Raw genomic sequence first — 15,676 nt, 5'->3', positions numbered from 1 at the left:
GGTCCTCACAGGATTAGGCTTGTCTGGCCTGGGCAGTGCTGGGCTGTAAATTCTGGCTTTGCTATGGATCAGGCAGCAATGCCGTCTGTCCCATTCTATCTTTTCTATAACTTGGGCCAGGTAGACGACCAGTCCCCAGACACAGGGGAGCCCCCGGGCCGGAAGGTAGGAGTCTCCATGGTGACAGCTGATCTTGGGCTGGTCAGTATGATTCGTCAGGGCATCTTGGCACTGCAGTTGCTGCCCTCAAACTCTAGTGCAGGTTAGTAGATGGAATATTGGTGGGATTGGGGAAATAGGAATATTCATGAAAGTTGTGTGGGGAGGGGGTTATCAGCAAAAGTAGAGGTTCCAGGGGATTGGTGGGCCCCAGGGAAGAGGATCTGTTTCCTTGTTTGTAAAAGGTAAGTGTGTATTAGTGTATATCAGGGACCCTAGTGGAAGGTGGAGCTCCAAGGACATCACTTAGGAAGAGACTGGGATTCCACACTAAAAAGGAAGAAGTGGGAGGGGGGAAGTGTTTGAAGATGATAAAACACAATGGTTGGCAGACACTGAGGTCTTCAGAGCCCCATCAGTTGGGTACCTCCCTATGACTTTGATCTGGTCAGTGTCTCCGGGTCTGAGTCGGATGTTTCCTCCTCCAGGTATCATTGTCATCACAGATGGAGTGACCAGCGTCCCTGATGTTGCTGTCTGTGAGACGTTGCTGAACCAGCTTCGCAGTGGCACTGTGGCTTGTTCCTTTGTGCAGGTGAGGATTTTCTAGAAAGGAGGAGAGGAAAGTGTGGTATCTCACAAAGTGGGATATGGCTGGTTACTTTCTTGCGGGTGATGATTTCCCAAGTAAAGCCAATGGCAGTTACATGATGAGGGGGAGGTGTCCTGTCTAGAACAGAGTAAGTGGTGGTGGTGGTGGTGGGAGAGGACTCTCATCTTTGTCCTCTTTCTTTAGGATATGAGAGATAGCATGTTATAGTAAAGAGAATGCAGAATTTGAAGTCCAGCCATCAGTTCCAGTCCCACCTCCTCCATTAGATTAGTTATTACTGTTTTGGTTGCAAGGGTCAGAAAATCCAGCTCAAACTAGCTTAAGTAAAGGAGGGAATAGGCATATTCTGGGAACTACAGCCAATTTGGATTGATGGATAATCGGGTAGCAGGCAAAGAGCTATGGGAAATAAGACTGGAGGGTAGGCATAGGGCACAGTATGAAAAGCTGGCTCTGCTATATTAAGGAGTTTCAGCATAATTCTGAGTGATGCAGATATATAGAAGGAAAATCACCTATTGGGTTTATGTTTTACAAAGGTCATTCTTGCTGCTGGGTGAAGGGAAGGAGTGGAGGCAGGGAAGCTATTAATTGCAATAGTCAGGTGAGAGGGGATCAAGGTTTAAATTAGGGGAATTAAGAGTAAGAGGGAAGGTGATAGGATGGAGAAAATGAAGAGGTAGCGTCAACATGACTTATGATTAGCAAAATGAGAGGAGTAAGGGAGAAGGAGGAGTTAAGGATGTCTCTAAGTTTCTGACTTCAGTGATTACTGGGTATCTGTTGGAGCAAACAGGAACAGAAACAGCTTCAGTGGAGTGAGGACAGGATGATGAATCCAGGTTTGTGCCTATTGAGTTTGAGATGACTGTGGGTCAAAAGGAGAGCAGTTAAAATATTGCCTTTGGAGTTAGGCATGCCTGGCCTCAATCCTGGCTACACTTATTTTCTGTGTGACATTGGGCACATTACTTCACATCTTGATTGGATTCATTTGTAAATGGAGATTATAATAGTACCCACCTCATTGGATGAGATGATGCATTTAAAGTGCTTAGCATACTACATAATCAGGTAATAAATGGCTACCATTCATAGCAGTTAGCAGTTGGAGATGCAGATCTGGTACTCAGAAGACAGCACCAGTTAAGAGAGAGAGAGTTAGGATTTGTCAGCCTACAGATGGTAATTGAAAAGAGAAGAGGGTCCTCAAAGAACCTGGGGAACACCGGTGTTTAAAGATCTTTCATAGGAAGAGGGCCCAGCAGAGAAAGAAGGAAAATAATCAGACAAGAACCAGGAGATTCTGGTGTCAGAAGTCAGAGTTTTGGGAAGAAAAGAGTAGTTAACAATGTGAGATGCAGCAGAAAGATCGTGTAAAATGAGGAATGAAAAGTGCCCTTTGGATTTGGTGATTAGGAGGTCATGGGGATCTTTTTCAGTGAAGAGATGGCAAGGGAAATGACTGCAGTGGATTGAAGAGTGGGTAGAAGAGAAGGAAGTAGAGACAAGTGTTGACACAAGGAATTTGGCTGTTCAGGTCAAGTGGGGAGTGAGAGAGAGAATGGTGGCCAGAGGGAAATACAGGGTGGAAGGAGAGGGGTGTTTTGTTTTGGTTTGTTTTTTTCTTTTCTTTTTTTTTAGGAAGATTAGCCCTGAGCTAACATCTGCCACCAATCCTCCTCTTTTTCTTCTTCTACTTCATATGTGGGGCACCTGCCTCAGCATGGCTTGATAAGCAGTGTAGGTCCATGCCCAGGATCCGAACTGGTGAACCCCTGGGCCGCCGAAGCGGAGTGTGCAAACCTAACCATTGTGTCACTGGGCTGGCCCGTTGTTTTTTTTTTTAAGCTAGAGACTTAAGCATGTTTCTAAGGAGCCATGGAGAAGCAGAGTTTGAAAATAAGGGAAAGAAAAGGAAGTGTGATGAAGTCCCTAAATTGACAGGAGGCCATGGGCTCAAGAAACAGATTGGGGGACTCTAGAGCAGGAGTGTCACTCTTTCAGACTAGAAGGTAGAAGTGAAGATGTCAATAAATTCTGCCAAGGGCCTCTGATTTCTCTCTGAAGTAAAGGGTGAAGATGAGTACTGTAAGGGAGGGAGGCCAGAGTTGGGAAGAAGACACAGTACTGGGACCGCCCTGAAAAACTAGCTGGGTTGGGTGTCATATGTTTTGGTGTGGTACCAACCTACACAGCTGTGCAGTGTTCTCCATTTGGGATCCATTGGGATCCCATTGGGGATCCGAGTAGAGAGGCTCTGATCCTAGTTGGGGTTTTGGGATGGAAGCAGAAAAAAGCGAAGAGGACGAGGGAGTTGAGAATGATGCCTATGAAGTTGCTTGAACGTAGGGTGCAGGCTGGATTGAGGACGGAGAGCCAGGAGGATGTGGATAAACTTGAAGAGAGCAGAGGTTCAAGCCCTGGCAGTCTTAATGAGATCAAAGAGCAGCAGGAGAAGGAGGATAGACGAAACCTAAAGGAGTACGTTGTATGTAATCAGTGGGATGTGGCAGTTGAAACTGCAAAGATGAAGTAGTTCCAGGTGGAGCCAAGAGCCAGCGTGTAGCCAGTGGGCAGGTGAGTGGAATAGAGAAAGTTCCCGGAGATTGTTCTTAACCTGGAGGACTTAACCTGGAGTTCTCAGGTTAAGGAACTGAGAGGCCAGGAAATTGAAGGAACCATCTAGAATAGGTCTGCAAACATTTTCTGTGAAGGGCCAGCTAGTAATTATTTTAATCTTTGAGGGCCACACAGTTGTCACAGCTACTCAGCTGTGCTCTTGTAGTGTGAAAACAGCCATAGACAATGTGAAAATGAATAAGCATGGCTGTGTTCCAATAAAACTTTATTTACAAAAATAGGTGATAGGCTGGATTTGGCTCACAGGTCGTATGTAGTTTGCCTTTGTACTCAAAATCTGGTCCACAGACCAGCAGCGTTGGCATCACCAGGGACCTTGTTAGAAATGCAAGATCTCAAGCCCCACACCACACCTACTGCATTTTTAACAAAATCCTCAGGTGTTTTGTATGCATCCTAAAGTTTGAGAAGCACTTTGTAAGAGAGACACTGACATCTCTTGGGATGATGACATGAAGCCAGTGAACCAGTTGCCAGAGTCTTAAGTGAATGGGAGCAGGCTGGTATTTGACGTTAAGGAAGAAGGGTGTGGCCAGTGGCATGGGCTTCAGACAGAAGGGCTCAGGGAAGGAAAGTTGCAGAGCAGTGGTCTGTCCTGGGAGAGCACTGGCCCACTTCCCACTCTGTGGTCCAGGGGATGGGAGCGGCCACCCAGCCCCATCTCTTCCTCTCTTGTACTTCCTACTCTGATGCCTCTTTTGGAGCCAGGTCTCTAATTGCTCACTTTCTCCAGGTGGGTGGAGTTTACTCTTATGACTGCAGTTTTGGCCACGTGCCCAATGTGGAATTGATGAAGTTCATCGCAATGGCAACATTTGGCTCCTACCTGTCCACTTGTCCTGAGCCCGAGCCAGGCAACCTGGGTCTGACTGTCTACCACCGGGCATTCCTCCTCTACTCCTTCCTGCGCAGTGGGGAAGCCCTGAACCCTGAATATTATTGCGGTGAGGGGCAGGCTGGGGCAGGTGTGGGAACAGGGAGTGGAGAATGGACCCTGAGGTGATGGGGACTGAAAGGATGACTGGGGCTCTCTACTCTGGCACTGCTCTCTTCCCGTAATTTCAGTGTAGCCTCCCCCGCTGTATCCCTATCAGCCAACAGATAACCACTTTCCCCTTCCCCATCCTCACTGGTCTTCTAGGCTCCCAGCACCGCCTGTTTAATGAGCACCTGGTCTCCGCCAGCAGCAACCCTGCCTTGGCCCTGCGCCGGAAGAAGCACACTGAGAAGGAGGTGCCAGCTGACTTGGTCAGCACCGTGTCTGTACGGCTTCGAGAGGGCTATAGTGTCCGAGAAGTCACACTGGCCAAAGGTAAGGGTCACTAGACCTTGCTGTATCCCACAAGTCTCTCAGATTTTGTGTGGGGAGGACCTGTTGAAAGAAGTAAAAGACACACCTGTAGCACACATGAAAGGGTGTCACAATGTGAAAGATTCTGCTTGTCATTTGAGACAAGTGAGTTCCAAGTTGCCTTCAGGGCTTAGTTCTCTTAGCATTTAGCTTCCCAATTTCATCCTCTGTTGCCTGAGGTGAGTCAGCTGATGGTTGTGTGGTGTCCTGATCTTGGCTTTGTTTTCAGATTACTCCTAAACTTCTCTTTGTGACAGTTGGTAGGCTTTGAGCCTGAAATCTATGGCACCATGCTTCAAACCTTTGGCCAGGCTAGAGTTCCATAAGGCAGATGGGGGTTTCAGATAGGACTCAGTCCCAGGCCTGGAGTCCTATGCCTTCTGCCCCTAACTAGCCCTCCTGCTTCCGCTGAAGGAGGGTCCCAGCTGGAAGTAAAGCTGGTGCTGCTGTGGAAACACAACATGCGCATCGAGTACGTGGCTGTGGCGCCCTGGCCCCTGGAGCTCGAGGGCCCTCGAGGAACACGGGTGGAAGTGACAATGGAAGGTGGCTATGACATTCTGCATGATGTGTCCTGTGCACTAAGGCAACCCATTCGCTCGCTGTATCGCACCCACGTTATCCGGCGGTTCTGGAACACGCTGCAGAGGTGAGGCAGGTCACCGCTCAGTGAGTGAGGCCCCATTTGTTGCATGGAGGGACAGATGTGTGAAGCTGGGACCTGGAGAGAGTCACCCTGAGCACCAGGCTCATGTCCAGGGTCCCATGTCCCCCTGGAGCTCCCCTCCTCTGCATCCACCAAAGTCAGGTATGGCTTAGGGTTGGCCCTCTTTCTGCAGCATTAACCAGACGGACCAGATGCTAGCCCACCTTCAGTCCTTCTCTTCAGTCCCAGAACATTTCACGCTTCCTGATAGCACCAAGAGTGGAGTGCCCCTCTTCTACATCCCTCCCGGCTCCACCACCCCGGTGAGTGGCTCTGGTACTCATTATTCCCATTTTGTGCCCACCCGAACTTGGAATAGTGACGCACTGGAGCCCAGAACCACCCTCTTTGTCCTTCCCTCTCAAGTCTGAGGCACCCAAACCAGAACCCTGAGCTTTAGCCTTGAGAGCAATTCTCCCTCCTTTCAAGCCCCTGGGGGAGGAGAAGAATCTATAGAGACAGGCTGTCCTCAGCAGATCCCGGGTGTCAGAGGCAAAGACCTACAGTATAGCTAGGTAGTGGTATCCCAGCCAACTGCGAGCCCCTCGCCCCATCTCCACATGGCACACTCTGGCCTCCCCACCACCTTCGCCCATTTCCCACTATGGCTGACCACCGTGAACTGTGCACTTCCTGAAGAGCATTGCTTTCTTGGCCCTGCTTTCTTCACACTCAGCCCATGGCTATCAGGTTAGCACTGACTGGCAGGGAGTTTATGCCATTGTGCAGATGCTTCATTCTGAGGTCCTGCCGTCACTCAAAGGCTTTCCTCCAAAGTCAGTGATAGAAACATGGCAAGTCCCGTCCTTTGTCTGGATTCAACTTTAAAAGGCCACACAGCCTGTCCCTGGACTCATTCATCCTAATCTAGCCTTTGTATTGGAGACAGTTTTTGCTGCCATCCCAGGCTGGGCTATAGGTTCCTTCAGCCTTAAACCACTACCATCTCCGACCCCCTGAACCCCGTGATTCTATTTGCTGTTTGGAGGTTGTACCCTCCTTCTCCATGAGTGCTCCTATAACCTGTCATTCCTGTCCCCAGGTGCTCTCCCTTCAACACGGTGGGTCCGACTCATCTCACGCCCAGTTTGCTGCCTACTGGAAGCCAGTGCTGTCCATGGATGCTAATTCATGGCAGCGTTGGCTGCACATGCATCGCCTAGTGCTAATCTTGGAGCATGACACGTGGGTATCCTCCTAGGGCCATAGTTGGGGTGGGGAGCAGGGGTGAGGGGGTAGGGAGTGATGGGGAAGCAGCAGATGAGCCATTACCAATCTTGACTAAGAAAAACTATGACCCTTTCCTAGTCTTCCTGCTCATCAGCCCGCATATCCTCAGACAGGGCCTAGAAGAGAGAGGTAGCAACTGTTCTTTTCCCCCAAGATTGGGACTGGGAGGTCTGACCTCACTCCACACCCCTCTCCCCAGACCAATCCCCAAGCACTTGCACACCCCAGGCAGCAATGGGCGCTACAGCACTGTCCAGTGCAGGATCTCGCACTCCTCGCTGACTTCTCTGCTTCGCGACTGGAGCAGCTTCGTGCTAGTCGAGGGCTATTCCTACGTGAAGCTGCTCTCCAGGTGGGCAGAGTGAAGTCCCTTCACTCCTCCCTGCCGCCTCATCCCATGTCTCTTCCTCTAACCCTATACGTCATCCCTACTTCCTCCTGAATCTATTTACTCCCAGCCTAGAGCTGCTCACTGACTCCCATTTCTTCCCAGTGCCCCAGACCAGCCCCCCTCCTCGTTCTACATGGTCCGCATCATTTCCAAGGCGCCATGCATGGTTCTTCGCCTGGGTTTTCCCATCGGCACACCAGCACAGGCCCGGCACAAGGTGAGCTGGGCCCTGACTGAGTTCCAGACCAAGGAACCCTGGAGTGTAGACTAGCTCCTCCTCCCTAAACCCCAGAGGGGCAGGGCCAGTAGAGAGATGAGGCCCTAGACCAAGTAAGGCCCGAAGACCAAGGCCTCTCTCACCTTGTCTGTGGACCCTCTCCCAGACCTAAAGGAGATGGAAGGAGGAGGGTCTGACCACATTTTTCTCTTAGATTGTGTCGGGCCTACGGGAAGAGATCCTGCGACTGCGTTTCCCCCACCGGGTGCAAAGCAAGGAGCCAACACCCAAGGTGAAACGAAAAGGGCTGGGGGGCATTGGTGGGGGTAACTCTCCCTCCAAGTCCCCGCCTATGCTGGGGCCACAGCAAGCCCTATCTGACCGGCCCTGCCTTGTGGTCCTGCATAAGCCACTGGACAAGCTACTCATCAGGTTGGTACAGAGGGTGGGGATGGGGCCAGGAGCATGTGGGAGGGCTGTGGCTTAGCTTGGTATGAGTAGAGCATTGCCTCCGTTTCCCAGGTATGAGAAGTTACCTCTAGACTACCGGGCACCCTTCTTGCTGACACTGGAGCCACCAGGGCCACTGCCCTTGGTGTCAGGCCGCTCAGCCTCTTCTAGCCTAGCGTCGCTGTCCCGCTACCTCTACCATCAACGCTGGCTCTGGAGTGTCCCATCAGGACTGGCCCCTGCCCTGCCGCTCAGTGCCATTGCCCAGCTCCTCTCCATTCTCACTGAGTACGTCGCCCTAGTCTGCCAGGAAACTTGGGGCAGGGAGAAAGCAAGTGTAGGCCCTGAGTCTGGATGCTGACAGGAAGCCTAAGCCAGAGAGCGCCCCTCTCTAAGCCCTCCCTTTGCTGCTGCTGTTCTGCAGAGTGTCCAGCATAGAACAGTGCATGCTGCTGCCCTCTCCTTCCTCCTCTCCCCCTCCTCTGTTTATTTTGACCTCAGGTCCTAATTGGACCTGTTCACTCTTGAGGGACCAGTAGTCTGAGCAGGGCCTCCTGCAGACAGGTCTTTCTGGATGGCTGTTGGAAGGTAGATATGGAAGTGGTGTGGGGGCCAGGGGAATGTAGTCTGAGTGTCTCTTCCCCCATCTCATCTTGTCCCCACTCCTCCTTTATGGGGCTTCAGAGTCCGACTCTCTGAAGGGTTCCACTTCGCCTGCAGTGGAGAAGGAATCATCAACATGGTCCTGGAGCTTCCAATTCAGGTATGTGCCATACCTCATGACACCTCCCCACCAAGGTCCGTCATCAGAGGGACGCTTGCCTCTGGGCTCGTTTGTGACTGCAGGAAACTGCCTCACAGGGACCCTGTGGCCAGAAGACCCAAGGCCATGTCCAGTCCCAGGACAATGTGGGGAGGGGACTAAAGTTCTGAAGGCCAGAGCTGGGTGGGGCGCGATCTCTGCCTTGGCTGAAATCTGCCCAAAATCTCCCAATCTACCCACAGAACGAGCCCCCAGGGCAGGCTGCAGTTGAAGAGAGGCACACATGCGTTGTCCAGTACATCCTCTTCCCCCCACACTCTACCTCCACCAAAGACAGGTGAGACTGAGCCCTCTCTGAGAGCTGCCTCTCTCCACGTTCCCCCTTCTCCCTACTGTCCCCTGAAGTTCTGTCTCCCATGCCTGGAGAGTGTCGGGGTAGGAGATGCTATTTTTAGATGCCTCATAAGGCAGTCAGGTCCAGGAAGGCCACGTGCAACTGTGGCTGTCCTGTGTGCCACCACCTTGCCCCCCTCCATGGAGTGACTGCCTGCCATGGGGTTGTGGATTAGATTCTGCTCTCTCCCAGGCTCAGGGCCCTTCTTCCTTAGCTTCTCAACAGATGATGACAACGATGTGGAAGTGGAGGCCCTGGAAGGAGACTCAGAGCTCAATCTGGTCACTGAGGTGTGGGTGGAGCCGCAGTACGGGCGAGTGGGACCTGGCCCTGAGAGCTGGAAGCACCTGCAGGACTTGACATACTCTGAGATCCCTCAAGCTGTGAGTGACCTCAGAAGGACCCCCACCCCTTACCAGATTGGGTACTATCCCCTTGGGAGTACCACAGCCTGTGGGCTTCCTGGTCCCTCTGAACCTCTGGGTTCTGAATGTCTGCAACTGTATGGGCTTCCTTGAGAGCTGGAGGCTGGGTACTCTGGGCCAGAAGGGGCTGACCCCTGACCTTTGCTATTCCTCCCCTAGCTCCACCCTCGGGACGCTGCCTGCATAGGCTCCATGCTGAGCTTTGAATACCTGATACAGCTGTGCCAGAGCAAGGAATGGAGTCCCCTGCCCCCAGAGCTGAGAGTCTCTGATGGTCAGCGGGGAAGGGGCCCCCAGGGTTGGAGCAGGGGAGTGGGTGGGCAGAAAGCAACCACAAACAGGGAATCTGAGTCTCACCGTGAGTCTTGTCTTCCTTGCCTCCCTGCTAGGATTGGACCAGGGAGGAGACACCTGTGTCCATGAGATCCCCTTCTGTTTTGACCTAATGGGACTGTTGCCTCAGTGCCAGCAGCTCCAGATGTTCTTCCTTCTGCTTTCCAGAGGTGGGTGAACTTTGTACTCACTCACCCCACACCTAGAGGGCCAGCAAGCCTGGGAGTATTAGAGAACAGAGAGCAGATGAGTCTGCAAATGAGCAGATGAGTGCTGGGGGCAGGAGGAGGCTTGGAGGCTGAAGGTGGGGCTGTGCTGGTCAGGGCTGAGTCGGGGGCATTGGGCAGCAGGAGGCTTTTGGTGCTGAGTGGAGTGTGTGTCGGGCAGAGCCAGAGGGCGTCCCTCTCGCCGAGGGGCCCTGTCCCACCAACGACATGGTGCTGTGCCTGCTGCACAGCTGCCTGGGGCAGGAGCTGAGTGACCGGGAAATCCCGCTGACTACCACTGACCAGGCTGCCTTCTTGAGTGAGGTGCTGCGGCGGACCTGCCACGGTCCAGGTGAGCTCCCCACCTCTGTCCTCATACTAGACTCTGGCCCAGCCCTTTTCCCCCACCCACAAGGTAGTCTCTGTCTTTGGCTTTTCGCCTCCCGCTGTCTTTACCTCAGAGCCCTGCCTCTCTGCTGGCCTGGCCCTCTTCACCCATCTCTACCCCGACTGTAGATGCAGAGAGGCCACCAGCGAGGGGCCCCGGGATCCTGAAGGCTCAAGCAGTAAGCAGCACCCAGGCCCCTGGAGACTCAGCTCTTCCTAACCAGGTCAGCACTGACTCATCCCCTTGAGCCCTTTCTCATAGTGACCTCCTTCTGTCACCACATAGTCGTACCCCAGCTTTCCATCTCCCTGGGTACTGAAGGTCTCCTCCCAATGACAAAATAGCATCATTCCCCTTTGTCCTGGATCTTGCAAACTGTGCCTTAGGTCGGACTCCAGGGTGGAGGAAGGAGCAGGGGTTGCATAGTCCCTTATAGATTGCTCTAATTTTGTCTTTCTCTTACAGAGTGTAGGCCCTCCTGAACCCCTCAAGCCTGTCATCTCTGCCCAGCCCCCTCAGTGGCGCTGCTATGCAAGGCTTGTGACACCCCAGCATGTGTTTCTGACTTTCCTCCCAGCTACCTTCTCAGGTACCAACTGCTGACCTTCCTCACTAACCCCTCAGGTTCAAACTCTGGAGCTCCCTCACCCGCCCACCTGGCGGCTCTGATTTGTATCTTTTTTCCTCTTCAGATGTCCAGCATCTGTCTGCCTATGGCCTAGAGGGACCCTCTCAAGAGGAGACAAAGCCTAAGTTTGGGGAATGGAGTGGGGCCTCCAGCCTCAAAGATCTGGGAGGAACTGGAGTCAAGGCCACAAAGTCCCAGGTCCCCATCCTCAGTGTCACCCCAGCTGGCGGTAAGGCTGCTGACTCTAAAGTCAGTTAAGCAGGAGTGGGAATGGGAACAAATAGAGGGCTGGAAGACCATGTGACACCTCTTCCCACAGATAGTGCCCAGAATCCAGGAGAGCTGAGCCCACCCTTCCGTCAGGACTTCCAGGCTTACAGTGGGCGTCAGGCTCCACAGACGGAGAGTACAGATGCACCCCGAACCCGGTGTCCTGTCTACATCTACAGCTGTGCCCTGGAAGCGCTGAGGGAGCAAATGCTTGGCATGCAGCCCCCTCAGGCACCCCGAGACCTCTTCTTCCGGTGAGTGCCCCCAGTATTGACCTAGGTCCTCCCTGAACCATGGCCCCTAGCCAAGGCTCAGGTACACACTTGGATATGACAGACAGGTTGATGGTCAATGGCAGGAACTTAGCTTCTCAGTCATCTCCTGCTAGCTCCTTGTTGGGCTTCTTTTGGCAAGTCAGTTGAATTTGCTGGGCCATGAATACAATTGATAGGGACCTACTGACAATCCGTTGGCGTGTAGGTTGATGGCAAGTTTTGCGTGTCACTTAGGGGAGTTGACCAAGCTCTCTCTTTCCTCACATTCGTAGGACTCAGTTCCTTGACCAACCATCCCCATCCTCAGCCTGGATGGAGCCCAGGCACAAGGAGGCAGCCAACCATTGTGCCTTGCTGCAGGAGCATGCCCAGCGATGCTACGTCCGTGGTGAGCAGGAGGCCGTGTGCGGGAGCATCAGGGAGGAGGAACAAAGCAGGGAGAGATATAGAGATTACAGGGATGGGGACTGGAGAGCTCGTTCCAGAGCTTGACCCTCATGGCTCTTTCCACTTCCATCAGGGCTGTTCCGGAGCTTGCAGCAAGCACAGAGTGTGACCTCCCAGGACTTGCTGATAGCAGTAGATGCCTGTGAGGAGCTGCTGCAAGAAGTAGACATCACCCCTTTTCTGCTTGCACTGTGTGGCCACACTCGGGGTTTGCCTCATGCACCCCCAAGCCCTGGTCCTCTCAGCCCTGGGCCCTTCAGCAGCAGCATCGAGGAGGGCCCTGAGCCTCGGGAACGAACTGTCCTGGCTTCTGAGTCCAGGTTAGGATTGTCCTGGAGTGATGTGTATGGGGGCACACAGACCAAGTCCCTATACAGAGGGACCTTCTGAGCTGTGAGGATGGCTGTGCAAGGTAGCACCCACACACCAGAGAGGCCGTAGTGCTTGTCACCAGCTTCTGCCTCCCACCCAGACTTCTTTCTCCCATTTGGCGTGGGCAGCAGTCTCCCTTCCTGGCTCTCCTCTTCTGGTGTGGAGCGCTGAGCTGGATTAGGGGGAGGGAGTTGCCAGTTGCCATCAGTCCGCAGCTCACTTTAGGGACCCAGCAGGTGGGAAGAAAGGCAGGCTGGCAGACAGCTCTGTGTCTGGCATCTGCAGTGTATTAGCACTGGGGAAACAGAGGCAGCAGAGGGAAGAGCATGCTAACGATGCCCAGTCCAGGTCCCTGCCTGCAGCTCTAGATCCCCACCTTTCATGGCCCCAAAATGAATGCATTTTCTTCCTACCAAACCTCACTTCTCCACCTGGGTTTTTCATCCATGGTGAATGATATCACCCTCCGCCCAGTGGTCCAAGTCAGAAAACTGGGAGTCATCCTTACTCATTCCTCTGTTTCACAGAAATGTCTGGCCATTAAGAAATGTGGAGGTTAGAGCCAAAATGGGTGGGTTGGTTCTCCTTGCCTCTTCTACTGCCCCTGCTGGTGTGCTGAGCACCCTTCCTAGAGACAGACAGACGTGTGCTGCTCCCATTTGCAAAGCAGGCTCCTCTAGGACTTGGTGGTTCTTAACACTTCAACACCTCTACCCCCAACCCTGACCACTCAGCATAGAGACCGAGGACCTAAGCGAGCCTGAGTTTCAGAGCACCCGTGTCCCTGGCAATCCAGACCCTGGCCTGGAGATCTCTCTAACAGATGTCTGCCAGCTGAGAGGAGAAGCACATGATGCCCTTCACAGCCTCATCCAGGTGGGAAGCTTGATGAGGGTAGAAGAGAGGTGGCTGCACAGTGGGTCAGCATTCTCTTCTGGTTTAGGGACGTGTTCATGTCTGTTCTAGAGTAGGGGGAGAGTGCTGCTCAGGAGTGGCTGACATGATAGTCTTCTTCTAACCCCAACACAGGAGAAGTTCTTGGAGATCAGTGGTCTCCACTTCCGCACGGTGCCCTCCAATCCCCACTACTTCTTCTATTGCCCTCCATCCAGCAGGCGAGAGGTGAGTAGCTTTCTTCCTTACCTCCCTCATACCACTGACCTGTAGCCCCAGAGGCCCCAATTGGCCCACCCGGATCCTCCTGACTCTTGGTTCCCTAAGACCTGGATGTGACTCTTGTCCTGCCTTGGATCAAGCTGTGTCTTTCTTTTGCCCAGGATGAGGGCCCCCGGGACACAGTAGACAGAAAAGTCAGTGACTTGGAGTTTTCAGAGGCTGAGCTCATGGGAGAAGAAGGTGTGTGGGCAAGTGGGTAGAGGTGGGAACACTGGCTTCAAGCCAGGATTCAGGGGCCTCCACTGCCAGCCTCTCCCACTGACCACACGACATGTATCTCTAGGAGACACATCAGCCTGCTGTGTGGTCACTGAGAGTGACCCAGAACTGGAGGTGGAATACCGCGAGAGCCGTGAACCAGACCTGGGGCCTGCTGGGCTAGACTCCGCCTCACTGTCAGATGCAGACACTGTAAACCCTGATGAAGACTCCTTTAGTATCCTGGGGGGTGACTCACCCACTGGACCTGAGAGCCTCGTGCATGACCTGCCACCACTCTTCCTACACCTCACGTGCTCCGTGCGGCTGCGTGGACAGCACAGCTCAGTACCTGTATGCAGCCTGCCCACCTGCCTGGGTGAGTTTGGGGGTGCCCAGGGAGGGGCACAGATCCCAGTACAGCCTGCCTGCATGTATGGGGGAACAGAGAGCCTACGGGTATAACTCTAACGCTGAGAACTTGGAATCTGTACTTTCCCCAGGGCTCCCAGCAACACCTAACTCTCTCCCTCTCCCAGGCCAAGTGCTTTCCATTCTGGAGGGCCCCCCCATTGGAGGCCGAGTGCCCCTGAGGGACCTCAGTGTCACTCTGGACGTCTTCGTGCTGACCTTGCCCCTGGAAGTAGAGCTCCCTCCGACCTCGGACCCTCAGCACCACCGGTGTGGCAGCAAGTTTGGTGGGGAGATCTGAGGCCTTGTTGGGGACCATCAAGGACTCTAGGGGCACTTGGGGACTAAGGGGGCCTTAAGGATTCCAAGAAAGGAGTGCTGAGGAGGCTCTGAGAGGCCAGTAGCTGCTGACCTTTGACTTTTGCTCCCACCCTGTTCAGGTCAACTTCTGAGAGCAGTGCTTCATTCCCACGATCCCCAGGGCAACCATCTTCTTTAAGATCAGATGATGGCCTGGGGCCTCCACTGCCACCCCCAGGAGAAGACAGGTACTTTCTTATCTCCCTCTCAGAGTTCCTTCTTCCTCCTCGGTTGTGTTTTCAGGAAACCGGTATGTAAACCTTCCTTCCAATTAGGCACCCAGGACTGTCCAATTTGGCCGCACCCCACAGACTGGCTGTTGAGACCACTGTGAGTGAGGTGAGGACCTTCCCTCCCCCTTGCTGGGTGACAGCCCCTCAGCACTGTAACAGATGCCCTTTCCATATATAAGTGAGGTAAAGTACCCCCTGTATTCTGGGATCAAAGAGAGGCCTCCCTCAGTCTGAGGCAGAGTATCTTCTAGTATGTTTCAGTCTAAGAGTAAGGTGATACCCCAGTCAGCAAGGGAGGCGCCCTTTCTGGATTGCTCTCTGACTATAGATCCGCTGGTTGCTGGAGGATGAGATGGTGGGGGCACTCCGAAGAGGGGGCATCCCCCAGAGCCCTGCCCTGCACCGTGCAGCTGCCCACATCCATAGCTCTCCTGGACGCTCCACCTGCCTTCGCCAAACTCTGCCACTGAGTTTTGTGTTTGGACCAGAGCGTTCCCTCACGCAGTTCAAGGAGGTATGCTGCCCTCAGAACACTGCCTACTCACTTTGGGGCCTGTCCTTTCCTGGAGTTCAGATACAAAAGGGGAAGCCCTGTCTTGGTTTGAGTCCCTAAAATTCCCCTCCTGTCCAGCTTCTCACCACATTGTTTGTCCCTCACCCCACGCCCGCCAGCCCAACTCAGTGGGAAAAGACCCAGCTCCCAACCTTGCCTCTGGCCTGTTGAACCTTAAACAAGTCACTGAATCTTCTCATACCTCAGCAATGGGGATGCTAGTGTCTGCTTCACCAGGTAGTTGTGGGGGTCTTATGAGGAAGTAGGGAGGGCTGCTCTTGCCTAAACTGTGACCTTGGCTCCTGCTCCCCAGGAGTTCCGCCGCCTCCACCTCCCTGGCCATCTTCTTCTTGAGGACCCTGACAGTGGCTTCTTCTTTGTGGCAGCTGGCCAACAGCCAGGTGGGTCCCACGGGGAGTCCCCTTCAGCAGCCTGGGCCTGGCACAGCCACGAGGACAAGGCTGAAGGCATCGAAGGGGAGGTG

The 15,676-nt window shown here is 53.5% G+C and overlaps 1 protein-coding gene across 5 annotated transcripts in view; it reads left to right on the top strand.

Annotated features, from left to right (window-relative positions):
• The window catches only part of SZT2 (SZT2 subunit of KICSTOR complex), a 51,359-nt gene that overhangs the window by 15,758 nt on the left and 19,925 nt on the right, over nucleotides 1–15,676 (top strand). For all 5 annotated transcript variants that reach the window (XM_044770588.2, XM_070510123.1, XM_070510122.1 and 2 more), the window contains 32 exons: nucleotides 121–262; nucleotides 648–754; nucleotides 4,149–4,359; nucleotides 4,557–4,727; nucleotides 5,181–5,415; nucleotides 5,606–5,735; nucleotides 6,515–6,657; nucleotides 6,902–7,054; nucleotides 7,196–7,310; nucleotides 7,525–7,742; nucleotides 7,833–8,048; nucleotides 8,445–8,523; nucleotides 8,766–8,860; nucleotides 9,132–9,300; nucleotides 9,502–9,616; nucleotides 9,732–9,845; nucleotides 10,063–10,233; nucleotides 10,398–10,492; nucleotides 10,735–10,858; nucleotides 10,962–11,126; nucleotides 11,217–11,421; nucleotides 11,715–11,830; nucleotides 11,963–12,209; nucleotides 12,996–13,137; nucleotides 13,291–13,383; nucleotides 13,539–13,617; nucleotides 13,721–14,014; nucleotides 14,175–14,316; nucleotides 14,487–14,594; nucleotides 14,682–14,745; nucleotides 14,968–15,153; nucleotides 15,506–15,673. In XM_044770588.2, the coding sequence (XP_044626523.2) occupies nucleotides 121–262; nucleotides 648–754; nucleotides 4,149–4,359; nucleotides 4,557–4,727; nucleotides 5,181–5,415; nucleotides 5,606–5,735; nucleotides 6,515–6,657; nucleotides 6,902–7,054; nucleotides 7,196–7,310; nucleotides 7,525–7,742; nucleotides 7,833–8,048; nucleotides 8,445–8,523; nucleotides 8,766–8,860; nucleotides 9,132–9,300; nucleotides 9,502–9,616; nucleotides 9,732–9,845; nucleotides 10,063–10,233; nucleotides 10,398–10,492; nucleotides 10,735–10,858; nucleotides 10,962–11,126; nucleotides 11,217–11,421; nucleotides 11,715–11,830; nucleotides 11,963–12,209; nucleotides 12,996–13,137; nucleotides 13,291–13,383; nucleotides 13,539–13,617; nucleotides 13,721–14,014; nucleotides 14,175–14,316; nucleotides 14,487–14,594; nucleotides 14,682–14,745; nucleotides 14,968–15,153; nucleotides 15,506–15,673 (4,812 nt within the window). The remainder of the gene's footprint in view (nucleotides 1–120; nucleotides 263–647; nucleotides 755–4,148; nucleotides 4,360–4,556; nucleotides 4,728–5,180; nucleotides 5,416–5,605; nucleotides 5,736–6,514; nucleotides 6,658–6,901; nucleotides 7,055–7,195; nucleotides 7,311–7,524; nucleotides 7,743–7,832; nucleotides 8,049–8,444; nucleotides 8,524–8,765; nucleotides 8,861–9,131; nucleotides 9,301–9,501; nucleotides 9,617–9,731; nucleotides 9,846–10,062; nucleotides 10,234–10,397; nucleotides 10,493–10,734; nucleotides 10,859–10,961; nucleotides 11,127–11,216; nucleotides 11,422–11,714; nucleotides 11,831–11,962; nucleotides 12,210–12,995; nucleotides 13,138–13,290; nucleotides 13,384–13,538; nucleotides 13,618–13,720; nucleotides 14,015–14,174; nucleotides 14,317–14,486; nucleotides 14,595–14,681; nucleotides 14,746–14,967; nucleotides 15,154–15,505; nucleotides 15,674–15,676) is intronic.

The sequence above is a fragment of the Equus asinus genome, chromosome 5, assembly GCF_041296235.1.
Source record: "Equus asinus isolate D_3611 breed Donkey chromosome 5, EquAss-T2T_v2, whole genome shotgun sequence".
In the NCBI taxonomy this organism is placed as follows: domain Eukaryota; kingdom Metazoa; phylum Chordata; class Mammalia; order Perissodactyla; family Equidae; genus Equus; species Equus asinus.
The sequence above is the reverse complement of the archived record's forward strand: the minus strand, read 5'-3'. Positions and strand labels throughout refer to the sequence as shown.